The 21,721-nt window shown below is 39.5% G+C and overlaps 2 protein-coding genes across 7 annotated transcripts; both read left to right on the forward strand.

Moving 5' to 3' along the window:
* Positions 1–3,082: 3,082 nt before the first annotated feature.
* slc25a23a (solute carrier family 25 member 23a) lies at positions 3,083–11,554 on the forward strand. 6 transcript variants are annotated; one of them, XM_056371836.1, is made up of 12 exons: positions 3,083–3,591; positions 4,740–4,987; positions 6,739–6,862; positions 6,990–7,077; positions 7,694–7,805; positions 7,943–8,101; positions 8,244–8,396; positions 8,941–9,054; positions 9,166–9,333; positions 9,417–9,564; positions 9,826–9,876; positions 10,236–10,375. In XM_056371836.1, exons 2-11 carry the CDS (start codon positions 4,793–4,795, stop codon positions 9,858–9,860), a joined length of 1,296 nt encoding a protein of 431 aa, XP_056227811.1. In that variant the 5' UTR covers positions 3,083–3,591; positions 4,740–4,792; the 3' UTR covers positions 9,861–9,876; positions 10,236–10,375. The 6 variants fall into 6 exon arrangements, with proteins under 6 accessions (XP_056227811.1, XP_056227809.1, XP_056227810.1 ...); XM_056371835.1 differs by lacking the exon at positions 9,826–9,876 and adding an exon at positions 10,882–11,554 and having other exon boundaries at positions 3,230–3,591; positions 10,236–10,418; XM_056371834.1 differs by lacking the exon at positions 9,826–9,876 and having other exon boundaries at positions 3,227–3,591; positions 10,236–11,554.
* Positions 11,555–13,042: 1,488 nt separating this feature from the next.
* khsrp (KH-type splicing regulatory protein) lies at positions 13,043–21,654 on the forward strand. Its single transcript, XM_056371829.1, has 18 exons — positions 13,043–13,304; positions 14,881–14,983; positions 15,066–15,119; positions 15,205–15,241; positions 15,338–15,396; positions 15,492–15,563; positions 15,662–15,719; positions 16,904–17,051; positions 17,245–17,343; positions 17,455–17,580; positions 17,709–17,811; positions 18,291–18,415; positions 18,537–18,833; positions 18,943–19,052; positions 19,132–19,220; positions 19,324–19,530; positions 20,047–20,240; positions 20,745–21,654. The coding sequence occupies exons 1-18, from the start codon at positions 13,215–13,217 to the stop codon at positions 20,751–20,753; spliced, it is 1,980 nt and encodes a 659-aa protein (XP_056227804.1). The 5' UTR covers positions 13,043–13,214; the 3' UTR covers positions 20,754–21,654.
* The last annotated feature ends 67 nt before the right edge of the window (positions 21,655–21,721 follow it).

Consider the following 21,721-nt stretch of genomic DNA (forward strand, 5'->3'; position numbering starts at 1 on the left):
AACAGTAATACCTGTATATTATTCCTCTCATTTTCTCTGCTCTTCTGATTAGTTTCCTCTTGGCTGCAGTCAGTGCCTCTCTGTATATGTCATATAAAACTATAAAAATGTCACTTTAAGGAGTAATGTCTAACTTTGTTCAAATATTTGTCTGTGCATGGAGTGTGTGTGTGTTGTTGTTGTATAGTATATGGTCAGGAATGAAGGCCCAAATGCTCAGATGTATTTCCATACATTTTAAAACGTGTCTGGAGGCGATCTATGTACCAATATAATTCTGTAAAAAATACTGTTACAATAAAAAGTACAAAAGTATAATCAACAGAAAAAAAATGTTTATTGAAAGTACTTGTTCGGCAGAATGGTCCCATTAAGAGTTTTTTATTATTGATGGCCCTTATAGTACTGGATTATTATTAATGCATTTACATATAAGCAGAATTTTAATGTCAATGAGGCATTAATTTTAACTCCTTCATATGTGTTTATTATTTTCCATGATAATGAATTATATTTGATCAGTTTATGATATACCACATCAAAGTTTGGCAAAAAATCTTACCCTTCTTCACTGTGAGGGACTTTGAAACTGGATTACTAAAAAACTACACAAATAGTCTGAGAAGTACTAAATCCAAAAATATAAAGTTGATGAACTATTTTTGAAAGAAATTGTTCTGTATCCCAAATTAAAATTAGGCGAAAGGGATTGTTTTGGTACGCAGTACAAGTAAGTAAAGTACACAGTTAAAGTAGTTCAAAGTACTTTGCCAGTAGACTTAGACATACTAGGTGCAGCAGTAGGTGTATTGATTATTGAAGAAATGTTTTTATCCTGAATTGAAGTGAGGAAAATGTTTTATTCTTCCTCTCGGGAAGGGATTTGGTCCCTGTTAAGGACAAAAGACAAGCTAGCTCAGGTTCACTTTTCAAAAGAAGGGTTTTATTTCATCCAAAACATGTCTGTGATGGCTTTATCCACAATCAAACAATTTAAATAATAGAATATGGTGATATTCATCCAGTCTCACCACACTTAACATACAAACTCAAACAGCTTTACAGTTTCACATACACTCCCACAGCATTATCACAGTCTCTGGTAGGTTTCTTTGCAGTCACTTTAAGTCACATAAAACAGTTGGTTTATTATTACATTTTGACACCAAGCTGTATTCTACATGAGGCACGCATGTTTGGTTTACATTGCTCTGTCATTATCAGTTTGAATAAGTTTAATTAACTAATTTCTGGTTGTCTTTGAGTTACTGTGTCTGCTGTGTCCGTCCTCCTTCCAGGTTTGGCCAAAAGAGGCGACTGAGGGTGGAGGTCACTTAATCACAGAGGCCCAAGAAACTGAGCAGACCAAGGGCTGTGTCAACATCTTGTATTTGAGAGGCTGTGAACACGATTTATCCCCAACAGTTAATGCAACATAGCCCAAGTGTGTCTCAAGATAATTTAAACGTTTCTCTGAGTGTTTCGGGGGAACTGGAGGCATCACGTAGCCTGTGTGTGTCAGTGGAGACAGCAAGGCTTGACAAACAGGAGATAGATAGTGAAGAGGAAATGAAGAAGACATCGAAGACAACAATTTTAAAAAAAAAACTAGACAACATAGAAAACTTTTTGTCCAACCAGGAGCTGCCCCAGCTTCAATCTCTGACAGAGAAATGAATACTTCAAATTGAAAGACTGATGGCAGAATTTAATGCTCTGCAGGCAGATCAGGAAATGAGAATCGCAAGCATCGAGAGACGCACTGCTGAGCTGGCCCAGGTACGATCTGTGACAGAGCAATAAAGATTTCAAATTGAAAGAATGACAGAATTTCATGCTCTGGTGGAGGAAATTATAAGTCCAAACAACAAGAGCCTCACTGCTAACTAGGCCCATCTTGAAAATCTGATGGAGACAAAACAAAGAGAGAATGAAAGTCTGAGAGCAGAACTACATGCTGTGCAGGAAAATGAGGAAAAGAAAAATGCAAAGAACAAGAGCCCCATTGCTGACAAGGCCCATCTTGAGAGAGAAAGTGAAAAGTCTGAGAGCAGAATGTCGTACTGTGCAGAAAAAGACAAATGCATAGAACAGCCTCACTGCTGAGGTGGCCCATCTTCAAAATCTGATTGAGACAAAACAAAGAGAGACTGAAAGTCTGAGAGCAGCAGTGAGTAATCTGCAGTACAGACTGGAGGACGCTCAGCAACAAATCTTGACTAGAGATGAACTAACAAAACAGGGGAATTACTTCTAAGCAGCAAGTGACACAGGTATGCTGGAGGTGCTCTGATTCTTGTCGGAAAACGAGTCACACTGGACTGCACTTGTGACAGGTGTGCTCGCTGCATCACGTACAGTGCGTCCAGGTGCTGGTGAGTGTTTCTGGGGTCAGTGAAAGATGGTACCTGTTCCTTTCAGCTCAGTTCAACAGCTAAAGGTACAAATGTTAAAACCACGATCCTTAAAAACTGAAGGGGGAAAAACGTTAGGTGCTGTCAAGGTTTCTAGAGACGGGAGCCGAGCTTTTACGACGCAATGGTAACGTAAAGCATAAGATGGAACCAGACCATCTACACACAGTAAAGTTTTAAAAGCATAAAATGTATATGAAGACTGATATGAAAAGGCTGCCACGTGTATGGGATAGATGATTTTTCTGAAATACTTTCACGTTAGTTATTCCCCTGTTATGAACATCTAATCACTCTGACAGTTTTGTAAAGACCCTGCTACAGTGTAATACAGTCAGCCATTTGAAAGCTACCGTAAATCTCGTCATGCAATACTTCCGGATTTTAAAATAAAGGATTGCGCGGGGTTTTATTTCCAGTATTTCTGATTATGGGACAGAACAAGTCTAATACAATTGTCAACTACTTCAGCTACGTAGTTTTTGAGGAGCTTAACGTGTCAAAAGCCTCTTCTAGAAAACAAAAACAAAACTTTCTCCTAAATTTGATATGGAATAAAACCCATTTCTTCCATAAGTAGTTCAAAACAACTATACTGCTGGACTTGCACAAATACTTCAAATTACTTTTACTGTGTAGTTTTCAGGAGTAAGAGTTTTCGCCTAAGTTTAATCGGGAATAAAAACCATTCCTTCCGTACGTAGTTCATCAACCTAATATTTTTAGACTTACCACTTATCATACTATTTGCATGAATGCTTTTACTGTTATTTTTTCAGACTCTTTTCCTTTCATCATTCAACACACATTGTTCTGTTAAAAGAAATATTGGAAACGACACCCAGCGCCATCTTTTACTTTGGAATCCGGAAGTACTCCTTGGTGGTATTTGCAGTGGCTTTGAAGAGGCAGACGATATTATACTGTATATGAAACTTCATTTTGATTCGATTTTCCTTCCAGGTCATTGCCGGAAATAAGTATCGTGAAAATATTCCAGTAACACCTGTCCAATACATGTAAGATCGTATTTAAAAGTAATTTCCAGCTCCAACTTCCGGAGACGTCTGATCAATCGCGCAATCGAAATAACAGGAGCGGCTGGTTTGACTACGGGAACACAAATGACCACAGTGATCCACTGCATCTTGCCATGGGCTGGACATAAACATACGCAGTGAGTCACAAAATGGTCTCGTAGATTTTTATAAATAGACGCCTAACGACGTGAGGATCAAGTTAAACTCGGTCGTGAATGTAGTCTGTATAGAAGCTTAATCGAAGCTTAATGTGGATCAACATGCACATTGCTTATTGTAATGTATTATGTATCTGTATTAACCTGTAATTTCTACCAAACACAATCCAAACACATGCTTTTGCTCCACTCGGCTCAGGCTTAGAAAAGATCAGATTGGGCCATTTTTAAAAACGTTTAACCAATAGAAACAGCGGCTGTCCCGTTTTTTTTTTTCAGTGATCAGATTAAGGAGGTGGATTTAGAAACAGCTGTATGTTATTATACAAACCAGAACGTGTCCTGCGGTGTAATCTGACTGTGAAGCAAGCTTGTTATACAACTCAGCTAACTGCAATAAACTGTGGCTGGACTGTGGTGTTAATTTATACCTCCATCCCCTATGTTGTGGGACAAAACATCAGGAACACCATGTAATACCTGATATCCAAGGTCAGACAGGGTCTTGGCTAATGACATCATAAATAAATGTCTACTTGTGACCAGTTTTATAAGTTTACTGGTTGTGGTCAGTTCAAACAAGAAGAAATATTATTTCAAAGATTAAAGGAATGTCTGAAGAAAATCCAAACAACATGACTTTGTGAAGCAGTAACACTAATTTCTTCTTGTGAACTCCACTGATTTTACACATCAATGTCTGTTTTTAGGTCTGACTTAAGGAGCACTACTGTGTATGTAAAAAAAAAGCCCTTTGTGGCCCCAGAACGAGCAGCACAAAGTTTGATAAATTGTCTTGTGTGATGTCATTGAGTCGTTGCTGGTTGGGGCTAAAGACTGTTTGAAAATGAAAACAATCCGGGCATGTGCAGACATAGAAGTGAGCCTACCAGGCCTCTGTAGTCTCAACTCTTCTCTGCTTGAGGCTAGCAGCATCAGGCTACATCAGCCGCTACTAGCACAAAACACCTAAATATCTGACCTTGGTGGTCAAGTTGCATTGTGGGTAATTTAGACACCAGGTTTTCACAAGTCTCCAATGCCGACAATTCCTTGAATTTGATTTCAAAGTGAATGTTTGAAGCATTGATAAAATTTAATGACTGTTGACGATTGTGTTGCTATAGTGATTGAACTGATGCTCCTGTATCCCATCGGCTGACTCTGAGAGGCACCAGTTATGGGAGCCCAATGGACTTGGTTCCCTAGGGCGCACTGCCAGGACAGTGAATCCCCGCGTCGAGACCATGAGAGGGAGAAGAGATGGGCCAAGCTGTTTGATCAGCTGGACCTCAACAAAGATGGATACATCGACATCTCTGAACTGCGGACAGGGCTGGCAGATCGAGGGCTTTCCAAAAGATCCTTGGAGAGGGTAGGATAGCAAGACACCTGTATGAATCACACCTGTTTGTTTTCTGGGATGCCAGTTGTAAAAACTGAAACACACTAAACACACTGAACACTAAGACTGTGTTAAGCAACACACACAAGGAGATGATGACAGATTTGACCAACCAAGGAGGTGGAAGTGGCATGTTTGCAATTATATGTTGCTAGACCGCCGACAGGGCCATTGTTCAAACTTATCCTATGGTTTAAACCTGTTGTACATACTGTCTGTCATTGTGTGTGTGTGTCAGAGAGAGGACGGGTGTTTACAAGGATTTCCTTATCTGTTAATTAAGTGGAAGACCCAATGATCGCTCATCTCATCTCATCTCCACATCAAACATAAAGTGAGATCTTCCCCATTTTTCCTTATGTAAAACCTCTGATCTGCCGTCTCGTTGTTTGTGCAACAGCAGCAGCGTAACTTTATTGTGAATACACACAGTCTCTCTCTCTCCTCTCAGTCTGTCTGTGCCTGTTTGTTATGGCAAGAAGTGTGTGGTCCACCAAAAAGACGTCACTGGTGTGTGTGTGTGTGTGTGTGTGTGTGTGTGTGTGTGTGTGTGTGTGTGTGTGTGAAAATGTGTTACTTGTGGGAACATGATCATGTATACACAGATTCACCTGCCTTTAGGGGACAAAATACAAGTCCCCACTTGGTACATCTTTAAATTTTAGACTTTAAGGTTCAGGTTATGGTAAGAGGTTGGCTGTGTGTGTTTGTGCTTGTGTGTGCGTGTGTGTGTGTGTCTGTGTGTGTTTGGATATGTTAAACACAGCATGTGGTCTATTTTGGTACAAGGAGCAGGACTTTGTAAGATGAGAATGGTAACCTTTCTCTCAGTCCTACACTTGATCTCTTTACATGTATAGATCATTGTCCAAACTGTCAAACTTTCTTCTGTAACATTTCTTATTTGTCAGTATTTTAATTCTCATTGAAACAATCTGCATTTATTATTTGTTTTCTGACAAGAGTTCAGTAATAGGACTGGATTATAGATGAAAGTTGGCTTTATAAAAGATGATAAATGAGATTTGGGTTTTGATTTGGTTATCCACACCTTGCGTTAAAACAGACACTCTATCTTCAATATGCATTTAAAATACTATTAAATGTTTACACTGTAATAAATTAACACCTTATAAACACATTTGCATAAACAACTGCTACAAATGCAGAGATGGCGACTGGCTGGTCAATAAGAGATGTAATGATTTTATATCTTACAAAGTCCTTTAATTACAGCATGAAAACCATTTGATCTTTTAATAATGAAGGAGACTTTGTATTTTTGTAACATGAGATTAACACAAACTGTACAGTATTTTCCTCTGTTTTATGTAGGTCAATCCCCAAATACACAACATGCTGTAACATTATTCGACCAATAGATGGCAAGGTAGAAGTTTATTTAAAGACTGCAAACCTTGAGTGTAATCTTGATCTTGTGGTATGTGGCAGCTCTCTGGGTCACCTCTGTTGTATTTGCACTGATAGACTTTGCAAATGTATGTTGTTGAACATTATTAATCATAGACCGCATTTACAATAATCCAATAGCATGATATGATTTCTGATGTTATTTGTGTTTCTGACTTAAATTCATAAAGCATTTGTGTTTACAACCCATCGTGTAATTAACTTTATTTTATTTTTTTCTGTCCCTGACTAAATAGCCAGTGAATGGGCAGACATTTATTTTCCATTGACTTGGCTGTCTCTGCTTTCAGATTGTGGAGACCGGGGACACCAACAAGGATGGAGTCCTGGACTTTGACGAGTTCACACAATACCTTCGCACCCATGAAAAACAGCTCAAACACATGTTTAGCAGGCTGGACAGGAACAATGATGGTCTGTAAAAGTCCATGGACACACTTGAAATAATAATTGTACTATTACGTCAATATGATCATATTGAGGTAATTAAAAACCTCTCCATATTGTCATTTCTCACTGTGTGATCGGTGGATATTTGCAGGACAGATAGATGCAGCGGAGATCCAGCACTGTCTACGCTCCATCGGTGTGGAAATCAGCCTCAAGGATGCCACCAGGATTTTGCTAAGGTGAGATGGTCACATATCTGAGCTTTGCATCCTGATTTGAATCATCAAAGTTTTGCTCTTTCTGAACACAAAAGACGTGGGGGTTTCATCTGGCTGGCGTAGGCCTAGAGAAGTCGGGATGATAGCAGAACACGATGGTTGCTGGATGATTCATTCCACCTGATATTCTTCCAGTTTATCCCTTCTCAGATAAGAAGAATCCTTTTACGAAATTACCTAGCCAATGTGTCTGCTGAACTATCTGCTTCCTCTTATTTAGTACTGTTGCTTTGTTGCATGTACATTTTCATAAAAAAAGATCACAACTTTCCTGGGGTGCCTGGTCGTTGAATTTCATCTTCAGAGCTCAATTGTCGCCCTTTTAGTCAAAGTCGGTGCTGCTCTTCCTACTTTTGTGTCTTGAAGATAACTTCTTGCACTTTCAGTTCCTCTGTTAAGTTAGATTGTGGTAAACAAAGAAGTTTCTTTTCATACATTGTTGTACTGCTAAGGCACTGAAGGCCTCCTCCCAATGTCTAAACATTGTCTGTCTGAATCTTTGTGTCTACTTTCTGCTATGAATTCTCGACTTTACATCATTTTCAATATTTTTCTTTTATATTTATTTCTCACCCAGTATTGACAAGGATGGTAACATGACTATTGACTGGAATGAGTGGCGAGACCACTTCCTGTTTAACCCTCTCACTAACATGGAGGATGTGGCACGCTACTGGAAACGTTCAATGGTGAGGTTACGCACACCTTAAACAAGAAAACCGTTGTGTATATTTTTTGTGTGCTGAACTTTGTCTGTCTTCCTCTCTCCCCTTTTTTATCCTCATTTTTTTTGTTGCACTTATTCCAACCACCATTGCTTCAGTAGATGCTGGATATAGGTGAACAGCTGACAGTCCCAGATGAATTTTCAGAAGAGGAGAAGAAGTCTGGGTATGTGTGGCGGCAGCTGATGGCTGGAGCCATGGCTGGATCTGTATCTCGGACTGGAACCGCCCCCTTGGACCGTCTCAAAGTCTTCAGACAGGTCAGTCAGGGACAGTTATGATGTCTTTATGTTATGATCAGCCTGAACCACATGATCATTCATTTGTTACTGCTTACGTGTCAAGTGTTTCTGCTTCAGTCAGCCGTTACTGCCTTACACAAAGTCGTTACCCTCTCGGCAGGTTCACGGTTCCTCTGATTTTAAAGGGAACGTGCTGAGCAGTTTTCAATCCATGATGAAAGAAGGAGGACTGTGGTCATTGTGGAGAGGCAATGGAATCAATGTTCTTAAAATTGCCCCAGAGACTGCAATCAAGTTCACTGCTTACGAACAGGTGAAGCAGACAGCAGCTTGTTAGCTTCTCTTCTCTCAGCATAAACACTGGAAGCTGTAATTTCCCGGAGATTCTGCTGGTTGTGTTGCAACCTCACAGTTGGCAAAAGACTCGTGGTAGTCACTGCTCCCAGCCAAGAAATAGTCCAGCTCATAAAACCCTATAAAACCCCAATATATATATTTTTTCACTTTGTTTTTTGTATGGATTCAAATAATGAGTTATAACATGTTAATTGGTGAGCTTCAGAGATGCTGGTAGGTGGATTTTTTATTTTAGACAGAGCTAGGATAACTGTTTCCCTGTTTCCAGTCTTAATGCTAAACTAAGGCTGTAGTCTTATCTATTCATCAAAAGACATGAGAGTGGTGTCAAACTTCCTTTCTAACTCTCGGCTAGAAAACAAATAAATGTATTTCCCAAAATGTTCAACTCTTTAAGCCACACTCCATCTTTTTTTCAGTCAGGTCTATGTAATAACTTATCATTTGTCTATGATTGTATGTTTTGCTAATTCTTTCTGTTGCTCTCTAACTCTCCCTAGATCAAGAGTGTGATGCGCGGCAGTAATGAAACAAGAAATCTGAGGGTGCATGAGAGGTTTGTCGCCGGCAGTCTAGCTGGAGGTATAGCTCAGACAGCCATCTACCCAATGGAGGTAATATCAGGGGAATAGACGTATAAAATATTCATATAGGATGAAGAAAACACACTTCCTGGTTTGGATGACCAGTGAAATTATTGATTTCTTTGCTCTTTCTGTGTCCAGGTGCTGAAGACTCGTCTCACACTGAGAAAAACAGGCCAATACTCAGGAATAGCAGACTGTGCCAAACAGATCCTACAGAGGGAAGGAGTCACAGCCTTCTACAAGGGTTATGTACCCAACATGCTGGCTATTGTCCCTTACGCTGGCATCGACTTGGCCGTCTACGAGGTCAGAGAGACATGACAGCACACGGCTCTCATAGCACTTATCTCCTTAGTGTTTACCTTCTTCTCGCTCTCTTTATTCCCCAGACTCTGAAGTTTTCCTGGCTGAACAGGAACAGAGGTTTAGCCGACCCAGGGGTCATGGTGCTGGTCGGCTGCGGTGCTGTCTCCAGCACCTGTGGACAGCTGGCAAGTTACCCGCTGGCACTGATCCGCACCCGAATGCAGGCACTGGGTAAGGGTCATACTAAAATAAATAAAGGTGGGTGACAAATTAAAATAAATTGTAGAGACTGTAGAGCCACCGCAGGTCTCCAGAACAGCTAAAGTGCTCTGAGCTCTACTGGGGGGATGAACAACATTCCTCTGTAAGATTTTCCTGTTTCCTGTAAACCAATGGCTGCCTTTCATTCTTATAATATATATGTTTGACAAAATCTTAACCCAGGATCCAGTTGTTTTTTTTTTTTTCTCCTCACTAACTCCATCTCGTCAGAAGACCACAAGATGTTTAGGAGATACGTGGTTTAATGCTGAGAAAAAATTAGTAAGTGGACCTTGAGTTGAGGTTTTTTTTGTCAAACTACTGTTTCCAATGTTACTCTGAATGCATGATATGCTTTGGGAAATGGTTAGCTGTAAAATAATTCTTAACCTGTTCTCTCCTCTATAATACAGCAAACACCAGATTGTTTACAGCATTGTAAGTAATGAGCTAAAAAAGACAAAACCACGAGGATAGTCCATGAACTCAGTCATACAAACTGACAAGAACAGAAACTGTCCGGAGTGAAGTGAACGTGACTTTTTTTTAGTTAACACTGGATACCTACAGTGTGGCAGAGGTGAGCTTACATCAATTGAGAGAGCTGAATGCTCTAGTGAAGCCCTTTTCTCTCTCCTCAGCTCTAGAGAAGGGAGCCCCTAAACCCTCTATGTTGGCGTTGCTTCACAACATCGTAACCAAGGAGGGTGTGGCCGGACTTTATAGAGGAATTTCCCCCAACCTGCTGAAAGTGATTCCTGCTGTCAGCGTGTCCTACGTCGTCTACGAATACACAAGGATAGCCCTGGGAGTGGACATTGAGGGTAGGAGGGCTGGGAAAGGGAAAGGGTAATGAAATGATAGATGATTTGGGGGTGGCTTTTATCTACAAGCACGTTCAGATCTGTTGGCAGTGCATGAGGAAATGGGCCTTGATGGTGGATGAATACATGGTTGCAAGTCTTGACTTTTCAGGTTGAATATGGTAGGATGGAAAATAAACCATGGAAGGAAAAGAGATCAACTTTTACATGTAATCTGCTGTTAAAGTCTCACATTCGGATGACTACTCCTGAACTGGCAGCTGCTGTGAAGAGTTTCAAGTACAATATATTGCACTGCAGTGCATGCCAGCAGTTGCGTTAAAGCTAACCAATTAACCTCCTGCTACTGCACTGACTTGGACGGATGGAAACTTGCATGAACTTGCCTGAGAACAAACAGGTAAAAGGTGCTACCAAACCTGGAAACCATGTCACATTCCTACAGCATTATTCTTTCTCCTAGGTGATACATAAAGACGATAAACGACTGATATGAGGATTGATCCAATTTCCTGTTCTCTAAGTGGATCCTGAAGTCGCTGCAGACCAGTGAAGTTACAGAGTCAGGACTTTGATTGACATGTCTTAAACAAATGTTACAAATACTAAAGTACAGCAACACCTACCAAACAACAGCAGGTAATTACTGAACTTAACTCTTGAATGATCACATGGACATGGACATCTCTTTCCTGGAAGTATTACTACTGAGTAAAGAAATATACTTAATATTTTATGATAAGGAAACTGCCAAAGCCATATCAAGACGCACAGGGGATTCATTATAACCTTTCATGCAAAATGCTTGTGTTATTTAAGTCTTCCTATGCAGAGAGGTGTGTTTGTTTTGTAATGTTTGAAAAACACTACAGGGTCCAGTGCCACATAGTATTTTCATAAACTGTATGTGCACAATGTGCAGTTTCAATATTATAGTAAAGAGATAGCAGTCTCAGTCTGTATCATGAAACAATAAGAAATGCCATTTAATGCCAGTTATTCTTTTTGATGTGTCAGTATTTATTATGGAATGTGCAAATAGATACATGCATGGTGCTACTTCTGTTAAATAAATGCCACTTAGTTTCCACTTTATGTCACAGGTGTCAAAATTAAATGAAACCACTGAAATAATACTTACCAGGTTGTCTTCATGAAAGTACTAATGGACGGCCACTTTGTTCTACTCTTTTGCTTTTAGTTGCAGTGCAACAGTAGTTAATAAAAAGCATACTGTTAGCTACTGTCACATTGCTAATAAACACTGTAGGGTTTGTCCATTCTGTAAAGGTTCACCAAGAAGCTCTTGCTGTGCACTAAGTACATGTAACTGTAATGAACGGCAATAGTGACAGCTCATATGCAGTTTGACCTCATTCTTCCCAACAAATATGATTAAGATTTTTTGGTAGTGTTTCATTATGGATCTTTCTAGAAATTTCCTGGACAGAACTATATAGTTATTATTATTTGTAGGGCAAATATAGGCAGTGTTCAACTAGTACATTTCCGATTAGTTTATTATCTCTAGCACAATCAAAGAGCTAACATACAAATGATAAAGTCTACATTAAACACAAATAACACACAGGCGTCACCATTTCAAAGGGAGTTCAATTACTTGGTGTCACGCAATACCCAAATAAATCTACTCTCAAACATGCACTAAAATTGACAAAAAAAAAAAAAAAAACTGAGTCCGTCCTCGAACTTCAAAAGTCCAAATGCATGAGTCCGAGTCCTGGACTGGTATAAAGTTGAATAATTAATTGATATAAAATTGGGTTGAAATGGCGCTCTCATTTTCATTTACATTCTAATTAGCACAAAATGACATGTAATTTCACATAGTCATTTCCACAAAATGAAAAACTTTCTTGCAAATGAACAGAATTATACAGACAACAAACAAACCAACAAAGCATTACTGTGTGGTTCTCATTGGTTATCCAGAATGAATAAAGGAGGAATGGAGTTCATCTGATATGATAACGAAAGTAAAATCATTTAACTGAGATAGGTCACAGGTAACCAGAAAGAGAAAGAGAGAGTCTATGTTTGTACAACTTTCAGGACACTATGAATAGGCCTAATGTACATCTAAGAATGTGTTTGTTTCATTTGGCTTTTCTTCATTGATGCAGTAATAATGAATAGAGTGATGCGTCAAATAAATAAATAAATGTTGGCTGGCTGTTAGGACACATGACTTCTAAATTAATCATGTTGACCTTACACCATACTTCAAAAATTGAATGGGTTCTTCCCTGGCCCATGCCCATCCCTCCGCTAAATTTAGTCTACGGGTGAAACATAATCTCCTTTGCGGAGGTTAATATGATATACTGTAAGCCCTATTACTAAAAATAAATTGTAGTGACTCTCATCATGAACGAAACCCTTATCTGCCATCTTTAATTTTCCTCTTTAATTGTTAAAAACATTGCATTATAGTTTCTCAATCATAAATGGATCAATGCAATTTTGAGATTAAGTATAAATAGATAAAAAATAGACTTGTCCGACAGTGTCCTGTCTACACTCCAGCCCAGGGGGTGGGGATGTTTTCGTAGTACAACGTTGGCTGTCAACCCGCAACAATGTACGGAAGAAGAAGAGGAAGAAAACCCGGGTGGAAGCAGCACTGATTGGTTGTTTTAAGCAGGGAAGTTTGCCGGCGTGGTTCACATTGGTGTCCCCCGCTACGTTCCTTTTTTGCCTTCCCGCTTCTGCGCAGCTCGACCCGGCCAAAGCCATCCAGCCTGCCCCCTGTGTGTCTTGCCCCTTGTGAGCAGCATGTCTGAATACGGCGGTCTGCCGACTAATGGAGTCGGCGCTGGGATGAAAAATGATGCTTTTGCTGATGCTGTACAACGAGCCAGACAGGTAACTCAAGTGCTGTGCTATAAAAATAAGACGACCGGGGAGCTAGTTAGCTACAGGGACACAGCAGCTAGCTTAATTACCCGTGACGCTAGCTCTAGTTAACTAGCTAGCGAGCTAGTTAGCTAATAGCAATGCTATTTATTTGTCCATAACGCTTGTACGGTTGAGGGATCAATTGAGCAGGTTTGTGTGCTGTACTGAGCAGCGGCAGCAAAGTAGGTCACTCTTTTATGTAAATATAATAATTATTGCCACCAGGATCCTTAAATTAAATGGACTAGCTACTTAAGCTAAGTTAGCTAGGTTTGTTGAGCATGGTTAACGGTAACCAGAACATAAAGTTTCGCCTTCCCCTATTTAGGAAACCCAGCTTTAATACTATTTAACAATTAACGGCAATGTCATTACATTATGACTGCCTTGAAGCAAGCTTAACTAACTGTATTGATATATTTTGCTGATAACTAGCTTCAAATGAGCAAAATGTTGCTGAAGGTACCTAGTGAGTTAAAGTTAAGTTCCCGGAGGCTATTTCTTTTATGGTCGATGGCCAGAGTGTGAAGCTTCATTACCGGTCTTAGTAGTCATCAAGGTTAGGGTTAATGATTGTTTTCACGGACTCTTTCCTTAATTAATTAGTCTATATAATGTTTAAAACGGCTAGTACAACTGTTTTGTCTCAGGAGCAGCCCCAAACACAAAGATAATCTATTCATAGTGCTATAACAACGAAAAGGCCGCTAAGTTCAACATGTGAGAAGCTGTTACTAGAGAATGCTTGGTATTTTTTCTTGATTAAAAAAAAAAAACATAGACAGTGAATTAATATTCAAGATCGTTGCAAATTAATTGTTTGTTGATTGACTAAACAAACTGATGGCACTGTTAGTTATGGATGAATACCATTATAGTTCCCCGGTCTTACTAAATAGACGTTAAAGCAGTATAGCTCTACTAATAACTTAATATTACACTTCTATATAGCTGGAGCACTTGTAAGACAGATTTTTTTTAAATTAGGGGTCAAAATTGATGTAGAAGAGACATTTAATGACTTTTAATGGGTCAAGCTCCTAAAGTAACGGATCCTACACTTATAATGCTTAGTGCTACCTGCTTAGTAATTAGTCCTACAATCTTCAGTTAAATCCTCCTTGCCTAATATATACCCATATCTTTCAAACACCACACCTCCAGTTTTTGTATTTGAACATGGGGGGTTATATTTATATTTTTATTATTATTTTTATATGTGGAATGGAGCACTGCAACATAACAATTTCTGAGTTAAGTATTTCTGATTCTGATTGTCCCTAAATCCAGATAACCCTAATGACATCATCAGTTAGTAATGGGTCAGTACTCCTCATGATTAAACTGATGTGTCAGTGGAGTGCCAGTGCAATTCCAATGATCTGTCTCCATATGCAATCACAATTTTAGAAGTTAGTAGGGTTTAAAAGGTCACTTACTGCTCATGGTGAAATGCTCTACCAAAACTTCCACCCCTGAAAGTTCCTCATTGTTATTTTAGGGTGTATTGCAGAAACTTCATCTAGTGTTCACTTCTTTTTAGATTGCAGCTAAAATTGGCGGAGACGGTGTTCCCACAGCAAGTAACAACGGAGGAGCTGAGAATTATCCATTCACAGCACAGAAACGATCCTTGGAAGAAGCAGGTTATAAATCAGCACAAACAGCCATTTTTTTCTCCATCTGATTATCTACATTGTAAAACTCAATTTTTTTGTTTATCTTCAGATGAACCTGATGCCAAGAAGGTAGCATCACAGAGTGAAAGAGATTCTGCATTGTGTACGTTGAATACCCACCTTGATCCTATTACAAACACACACTCAGCTCAGTTTCCAACCTCTCAACGGTTTTCCTTCTCTTACAGCTATTGGAGCTCAGCTGGCTGCCCTGTCCCAACAAAGGTAGAGGGTTATTTTTATCACTTAACACTTTCTGATCTAATGATTAGAACAGAGACAAGATCCATTGTATAATACAATTATTTTACCTGTCTGCAGTGTCAGGCCATCCACAATGACAGAAGAGTACAGGGTGCCTGATGGCATGGTTGGCCTCAGTGAGTACATGCACATACATTTCCTAAACCATTCAAATAATGCCTGTCACTGTGTTCAAACTAAAATCTGTACGTCTTTGCTGTTTTCCCTAAAGTCATCGGCCGAGGAGGTGAACAGATTAACAAAATACAACAGGATTCTGGCTGCAAGGTCCAGATTGCTCATGGTGAGCTTTGTGCTACCCACATATTTACTAAATCAACAACGTATTATGGGTTTTCCAGCTGCTCTTGGATTGACACACATTTTCTTATTAATTCACAGACAGTGCTGGTCTTCCAGAGAGAAGTGTGTCTCTGACAGGGTCACCAGATGCCATACAGTAAGTTGGTTTTCATATTTTATAACAATGGCATTTTCATTTTCCAATGCAACTACTCAACTCTCAAAGTTTTGTTTTGTTCATGGACATTTATGCGATCAAGTAGCAGCTCTGGTCACAGGTGGGGAAATAACACTATTAAATTTCCCCAGATATTGATTGCTTGTCTAATCAAATTACACATGTTAAATTAAACAATCTATCACTAAAGTTTAATTTCGGTTTAGGACATTAGATAGTATAACATTTTAGAACCATTTGCTTTTTACTTGTGCAATGTTAAAGACTAGCACTATTAGAACTTTTCTTCCAGAGTTTAGCCTTAAATGCAGCACTTCCTTTCAGGCTGTATACAAGAGATCCTTTGCCAAGATTGCCTAATTTAAACCCCAACTATGGTCCTTATTCTAAACTTAGCTATATTTGGGGCATAAATGGCTATGTGATTGGTAGAAGTCATGTGTGGTTAACAGCCTTAGAAGCTCACCTGACGTGCACAGCCAAACATAAAAATAAAAGGATTTTGTTTAACTTCTAAGAATAATTATTAACATTTCTTGGAGTTTGTTAATGAGTACAGAAAGCTACACCCTCAGCTTTAGGGAAGGTCTATTTCCCTGCATTTGAGTGTGACTTTAAAGTGCACGAACATCAAAAAGGCAGCCATGAGTTTTTTGAGTGTTAACAAATAGGAAACATTTTCATTTTCCAGTAACTAGACTAGTCCCTGAATTCCTGTTGTTTTTTTTTTTTTGTTTGTTTTTTTTGTTGTTGTGTTTTTTTTTTTTTTTTTCAGGTAGCAGACAAGCTTATTGGCAAAAAAAAGAAGCCATCTACTGAAATTTTTGGCCATCAGCCATCAATAAGAATGTTTTCCAGCCATATTAAATAAATAAAATCCATCTTTTGCCAGATAACTGTACAATGTATGAGAAAACGATCATAGCAATTCAGGCTAACCAAGATATCTTGGAATTTATTTTTCACATTTGTCTGAAGTCCTGCCGATTCTAAAACTACAGTTGCCCAGGACTGTGGCATACTGTAGGTACAGTTGGAGCTGCCTGCACTGCTTGTAATAAGTCAGATTAGTGTGACCCACTAACTAAATTGCTCATATGCTGCAGTAGACTTGTGTTCTTTAATCGTATCATCACCCTTTTTTCAACTTACTTTGCCTCCAGGAGAGCCAAAGCACTTATAGATGACATAGTGTCCAGGGGTCATGAATCATCCAATGGGCAGGCAGGTTCCATGCAGGAGATGATCATCCCTGCAGGCAAAGCCGGCCTCATTATAGGCAAAGGAGGAGAGACCATCAAACAGCTACAGGTGAGAATTACAGGTCATCTTATCTCTACTGTACAAATATTAGAAAGAAAATGATGGGGGAAAGGTATTTGCTGATTTCTATTATCGCTTAAATGGAAAGCCCAGTGAACGGAATTACATGCTTAAAGACAGATTAGGTCAACATGCCATGTCTCTGTAATCAATGTAAAGTATCTCTCCTAAAAATTCCTAGGAGCGAGCTGGAGTTAAAATGATTCTTATTCAAGATGGATCTCAGCCACCTAACATAGATAAACCCCTACGCATCATTGGAGACCCCTACAAAGTGCAGGTACTCTTTGAGCACTGTGGAGAAAGTTCTGGTAAAGAGGAAAATGCTGAATACTTGTTTTTGTTCTATCTTACCCATCTCATCATGTCTTCCTTGATGTTGCTTTTGTAGCAAGCAAAGGAGATGGTCAATGAGATTCTACGGGAAAGGGATCACGCTGGCTTTGGAGACAGGAACGAATACGGATCAAGGATGGGAGGAGGTGGTGGTGGCGGCGGCGGTGGCGGCGGCATTGACGTAAGTAATGTCTGTGTTTAAATATGAAGTTACAGCTGAATATACAGTATCATGTATGCTTGCCATAATTTTAATTAATGGGTTAGACGCAGAAGCTTGAAGTCACATTTGTTTTTTTAATTCTACAGATAGCTGTGCCCCGCCACTCTGTGGGAGTTGTGATTGGCCGTAACGGGGAGATGATTAAGAAGATCCAGAGCGATGCCGGTGTAAAAATACAGTTTAAACCAGGTGAGCTCTCCAAATATGCTTGGATTATTAAATTACATCATATTTCATTACATGTCGTTAATATAATAAAATGCCATGCACTTTTAAATACCAGTAACACTGCTTTAGCTTTGGTAAAACAAAGAAACTATGTTTAACGGTAAATCTTTGAAAAAAAGATCAAACCTACTAAGGATGTTGGATGCTTTTGTCCAAAATTATAGGGTTAGGTTCATTTCCACCTTTTTTGGTCATCAGGAAAAAGTAATTGATAGTTTTATTTTCTTGTATTTAACTTAATGTGTTGTGCTGCTATGACTAGGCATGAAGAAATCTGGTTCCATATCCTTGAGATTAAAGTGAAATTATTCAAAAATGAATAATTTGTACTGTTTAGTTGGAAAGTCTTCTATCCACGAAGTTCATCCTTTTTGCGTTTTCCTTCAGCTCCTGTGTAAGCCCTCATCTTTAAACATGTCTATGCCTGTCCTTCCTTACAGATGATGGTACGGGTCCTGATAAAATAGCCCATATTATGGGTCCACCTGACCAGTGTCAGCATGCTGCTTCAGTCATCACTGACCTGCTACAGAGCATCCGTGCCAGAGAGGAGGGTGGACAGGGGGTAAGTAAAAAGAGCACAGTCAGACATTTGACTCCTTTTTTAAAGTGTTGATCTTGATGTCTGTGTCGATGGCAGAGCTCAGAAACCAGTAGACCTTACATGTGGCCTGGTTCTTTCACAGGGCCCCCCAGGTCCTGGTGCAGGGATGCCGCCTGGTGGGCGAGGGCGTGGTAGAGGCCAGGGGAACTGGGGTCCTCCAGGAGGAGAGATGACCTTCTCCATTCCTGCTCACAAATGCGGGCTTGTCATTGGCAGAGGAGGAGAGAATGTCAAGTCCATCAACCAACAGACTGGTGCATTTGTGGAAATATCTCGTCAGCCACCACCCAACGGTGACCCAAACTTCAAACTGTTCATCATCCGAGGGTCCCCGCAACAGATTGATCATGCAAAACAGCTCATAGAAGAGAAGATTGAGGTGTGTTCAAGTAACTCACAAAGCAAGTAATGATACATGGTTTAAACAGCTTCGAAGTGATTGACTTAACTGATTTTTAAATTGGTCCCTTCCTGTTTTTTCTTTCCAGGGTCCACTGTGTCCAGTGGGTGGTGGTCCTGGTCCAGGAGGCCCAGGTGGTCCGATGGGTCCCTATAATCCCAACCCATATAATGCAGGGCCTCCTGGTGGTGCTCCCCAGTAAGTACAACACACAATTTCCCCAGTAAGTACAACACACAATTTTCCAGTACTCAAACTGTCCTGTCCCTCTCTGCAGTGGAGCCGCACCTGGTGGTCCCCAGTACTGTCCTCAGGGTTGGGGAAATACCTACCAGCAGTGGCAAGCCCCAGGTCCACATGACCCAAGTGAGTGACCCTTAAGCTTCTACATTTTATATTGTTGTAAGTTACTTTGGTTTGAGCTATATTGATTCATTTCATTATTTATTTTTTCCCCTCCCCTTATTAGGTAAAGCGGCCGCAGACCCTAATGCAGCATGGGCCGCGTATTACGCACAATACTATGGCCAACAGCCAGGGGGTGCGATGCCAGCCCAGACTCCAGGAGCTCCTGCAGCAGCAGCACCTGGGGACCAGAGCCAAGCAGCACAGACCTCTGGAGGCCAGCCAGACTACACAAAGGCTTGGGAGGAGTACTATAAGAAGATGGGCATGAGTAAGTGGGATATACTGAAACAGTTTTTTCAGAATGTGTTTGGGTAACTTGTGAACTTTGAATTACAAAATTTTGTCTGTTAGAGTGAACTGAGCATCAACATTTTGATATCCCCCACTTCAAAGACTTGTTAAGCAGTGAAATAAATGCATAGATTTTTCATATTGCCTCCTTAAAGTGATACACCCAATTTTAGACCAACAGTTAACTATTATTGAATTATTTAACAAATAAGAATTTATGTTAAAATCAAGAATAAACTGAAGAGGCTTTTAAATATGTTTAAAGTTATAAAATCCATTTAATTTGGAGATCCACAGAAATAATTTTCCTCAAAATCAAAGTATCAGACAAACTGTTGTATGAATTACATGAAGTGTATCACACAATCATAAGTATTATGAGTACAACTGTCAGTACTATTAATCATTCATCCAGACAACAGTAATATTCTGCAAAATAAAACAATTGCATGAGTGTGCAAGTAACAGATGTGTTTGTGTGGTGTTTTTCCAGCCCAGCCAGCTGGAGGGGCAGCAGCTGCTCCAGGCGCAGCAGCTGCAGCCGCAGCAGCAGCAGGAGGAGCTGCTGCTGGAGGCCAGCAGGACTACAGTGCAGCCTGGGCTGAGTACTACAGACAGCAGGCTGCCTATTATGGACAGGCAGGGCAGGCTCCTGGACAGGCAGCTGGTCAACAGCAGGGACAACAGGTACCACATGCATAACCAGTGTTGAAAATAAACTTTGTAGCTGCCAAGCTCTGGTAAGCAAAACAAAAAAACAAAAACAAATACCTGCCAAATGTATTCACTGGCTAAAGGTTTCCCGACTGTTTTCTGCACCTTTTGTGTATAGAATGAGATAATATGACAGTCAGTATAAGAAGCAGATGTTAGTTTTAATAAAACGTACTTATTCAGTGTCTTTATCTTCATTTAATCGTGTCCTGGATGGATGGATGGGTGCAACATGAGGATTCTAGTAAAATGACTGTAGGTTAGATAACCATCATGGCAGAGAAAAAACATTGGTACTACATGATCCAGCCATTTGTTTTGGTATGATGTGTTTGGTTCATTTCTATTAAAAGGATCAGATCATGCTAAAACCAAATGCATTTGGAACTTTGCAAGTGTTAGTTTTAGTTTTTATAGTGAGAGAATTGTCCATTTTTTTTTTAAAAATAACATTATGTCTATTATGTCTCTTTTCAGGCCCAGTAGACAAGTGGCTTGGTGTGTTGGATGGTTTCGATGGTTCTCTGGACTTGTTTGTTTTTTCTGTCAAGAGATTTCCTTTTTGGCTTTAATAAGACAAGACCATGGTTTACTCATCCACCCAGACATTTTCTATTCCAAACCTCCTTGTTTGTTTTTTAAAGTCAAAATTGAAGAAAGGAAAAAGGGAATTTGCCCATGCATTGAACAAAGCACTAAACTACTTCAGTTACTATTCAGTTTGCCCCTTCACCTCACACACACCTTGTAATACATCTGATAGTTTTTTAAAAATGTGAAATAATAAGCATTTTGCTTGTAAGCTAGCACAACAGCATCTCAACACAGACTCACATTTAAGTGGTTTTCCCCTTCAATTTCCTGAGGGTAAAAACTGTCAAGCAGTATTTTGAATATATTCAAAAATTATGTTTGTAAGAAAGACAATTGCAAAATTTTTGGTCCTTTTTTTTTTTTTTTTTTTTTTTCTTGGTACTTTTTTTTTAAAACTTAATTTTTAAAAAAACATTCCCAGTGTTTAAGTTGCAGGTATATTTCTCCCTGCTACCATTATTTCTTATTTTGATTTTATTCAATGTAATTATTTTCCTCCAGGGGGTTGTGTGTGTCTGTATACAGTGTATGCTACTGAACAGAAAACGTGTGGCTGTAATAAGGCACTAACTGCCCTACAGGTTGTGTAGGTTGGTTGTGTGTGCATGTATGCGTTTGTGTGTTTGACTGTCCTCTGTTTAATTTCTACAGCTTCATTGTTGAAAGATTTTGTTTTGGTCCAATAGGTTCTGTTATTGTATTTTGATTTTTTTTTTTTTCTTTCTTTTTTTTTTTTTTCTGTTATTTTTTTACAACTTGTTTTTAAATAATTAAAATAAAAACATTCAAATTACCAGTGTCTTCATCACCAGCATTGTGTTTGGGAGTTTGTTTTAGACGAAATGCTTAAGTCATATCAG

This window comes from Seriola aureovittata, chromosome 3, assembly GCF_021018895.1.
Source record: "Seriola aureovittata isolate HTS-2021-v1 ecotype China chromosome 3, ASM2101889v1, whole genome shotgun sequence".
Lineage (NCBI taxonomy): Eukaryota > Metazoa > Chordata > Actinopteri > Carangiformes > Carangidae > Seriola > Seriola aureovittata.

Excerpts from the sequence above, each read along its gene's own strand:
- khsrp (XM_056371829.1), top strand. The coding sequence starts at position 13,215 with ATGTCTGAATACGGCGGTCTGCCGACTAATGGAGTCGGCGCTGGGATG. Across the intron at positions 15,720-16,903 it reads GGGTCACCAGATGCCATACA|GAGAGCCAAAGCACTTATAG; the intron begins GTAAGTTGGTTT and ends CTTTGCCTCCAG. Across the intron at positions 17,052-17,244 it reads AGACCATCAAACAGCTACAG|GAGCGAGCTGGAGTTAAAAT; the intron begins GTGAGAATTACA and ends AAAAATTCCTAG.
- slc25a23a (XM_056371834.1), top strand. The coding sequence starts at position 4,793 with ATGGGAGCCCAATGGACTTGGTTCCCTAGGGCGCACTGCCAGGACAGT. Across the intron at positions 6,863-6,989 it reads GCTGGACAGGAACAATGATG|GACAGATAGATGCAGCGGAG; the intron begins GTCTGTAAAAGT and ends GGATATTTGCAG. Across the intron at positions 7,806-7,942 it reads GCTACTGGAAACGTTCAATG|ATGCTGGATATAGGTGAACA; the intron begins GTGAGGTTACGC and ends TTGCTTCAGTAG.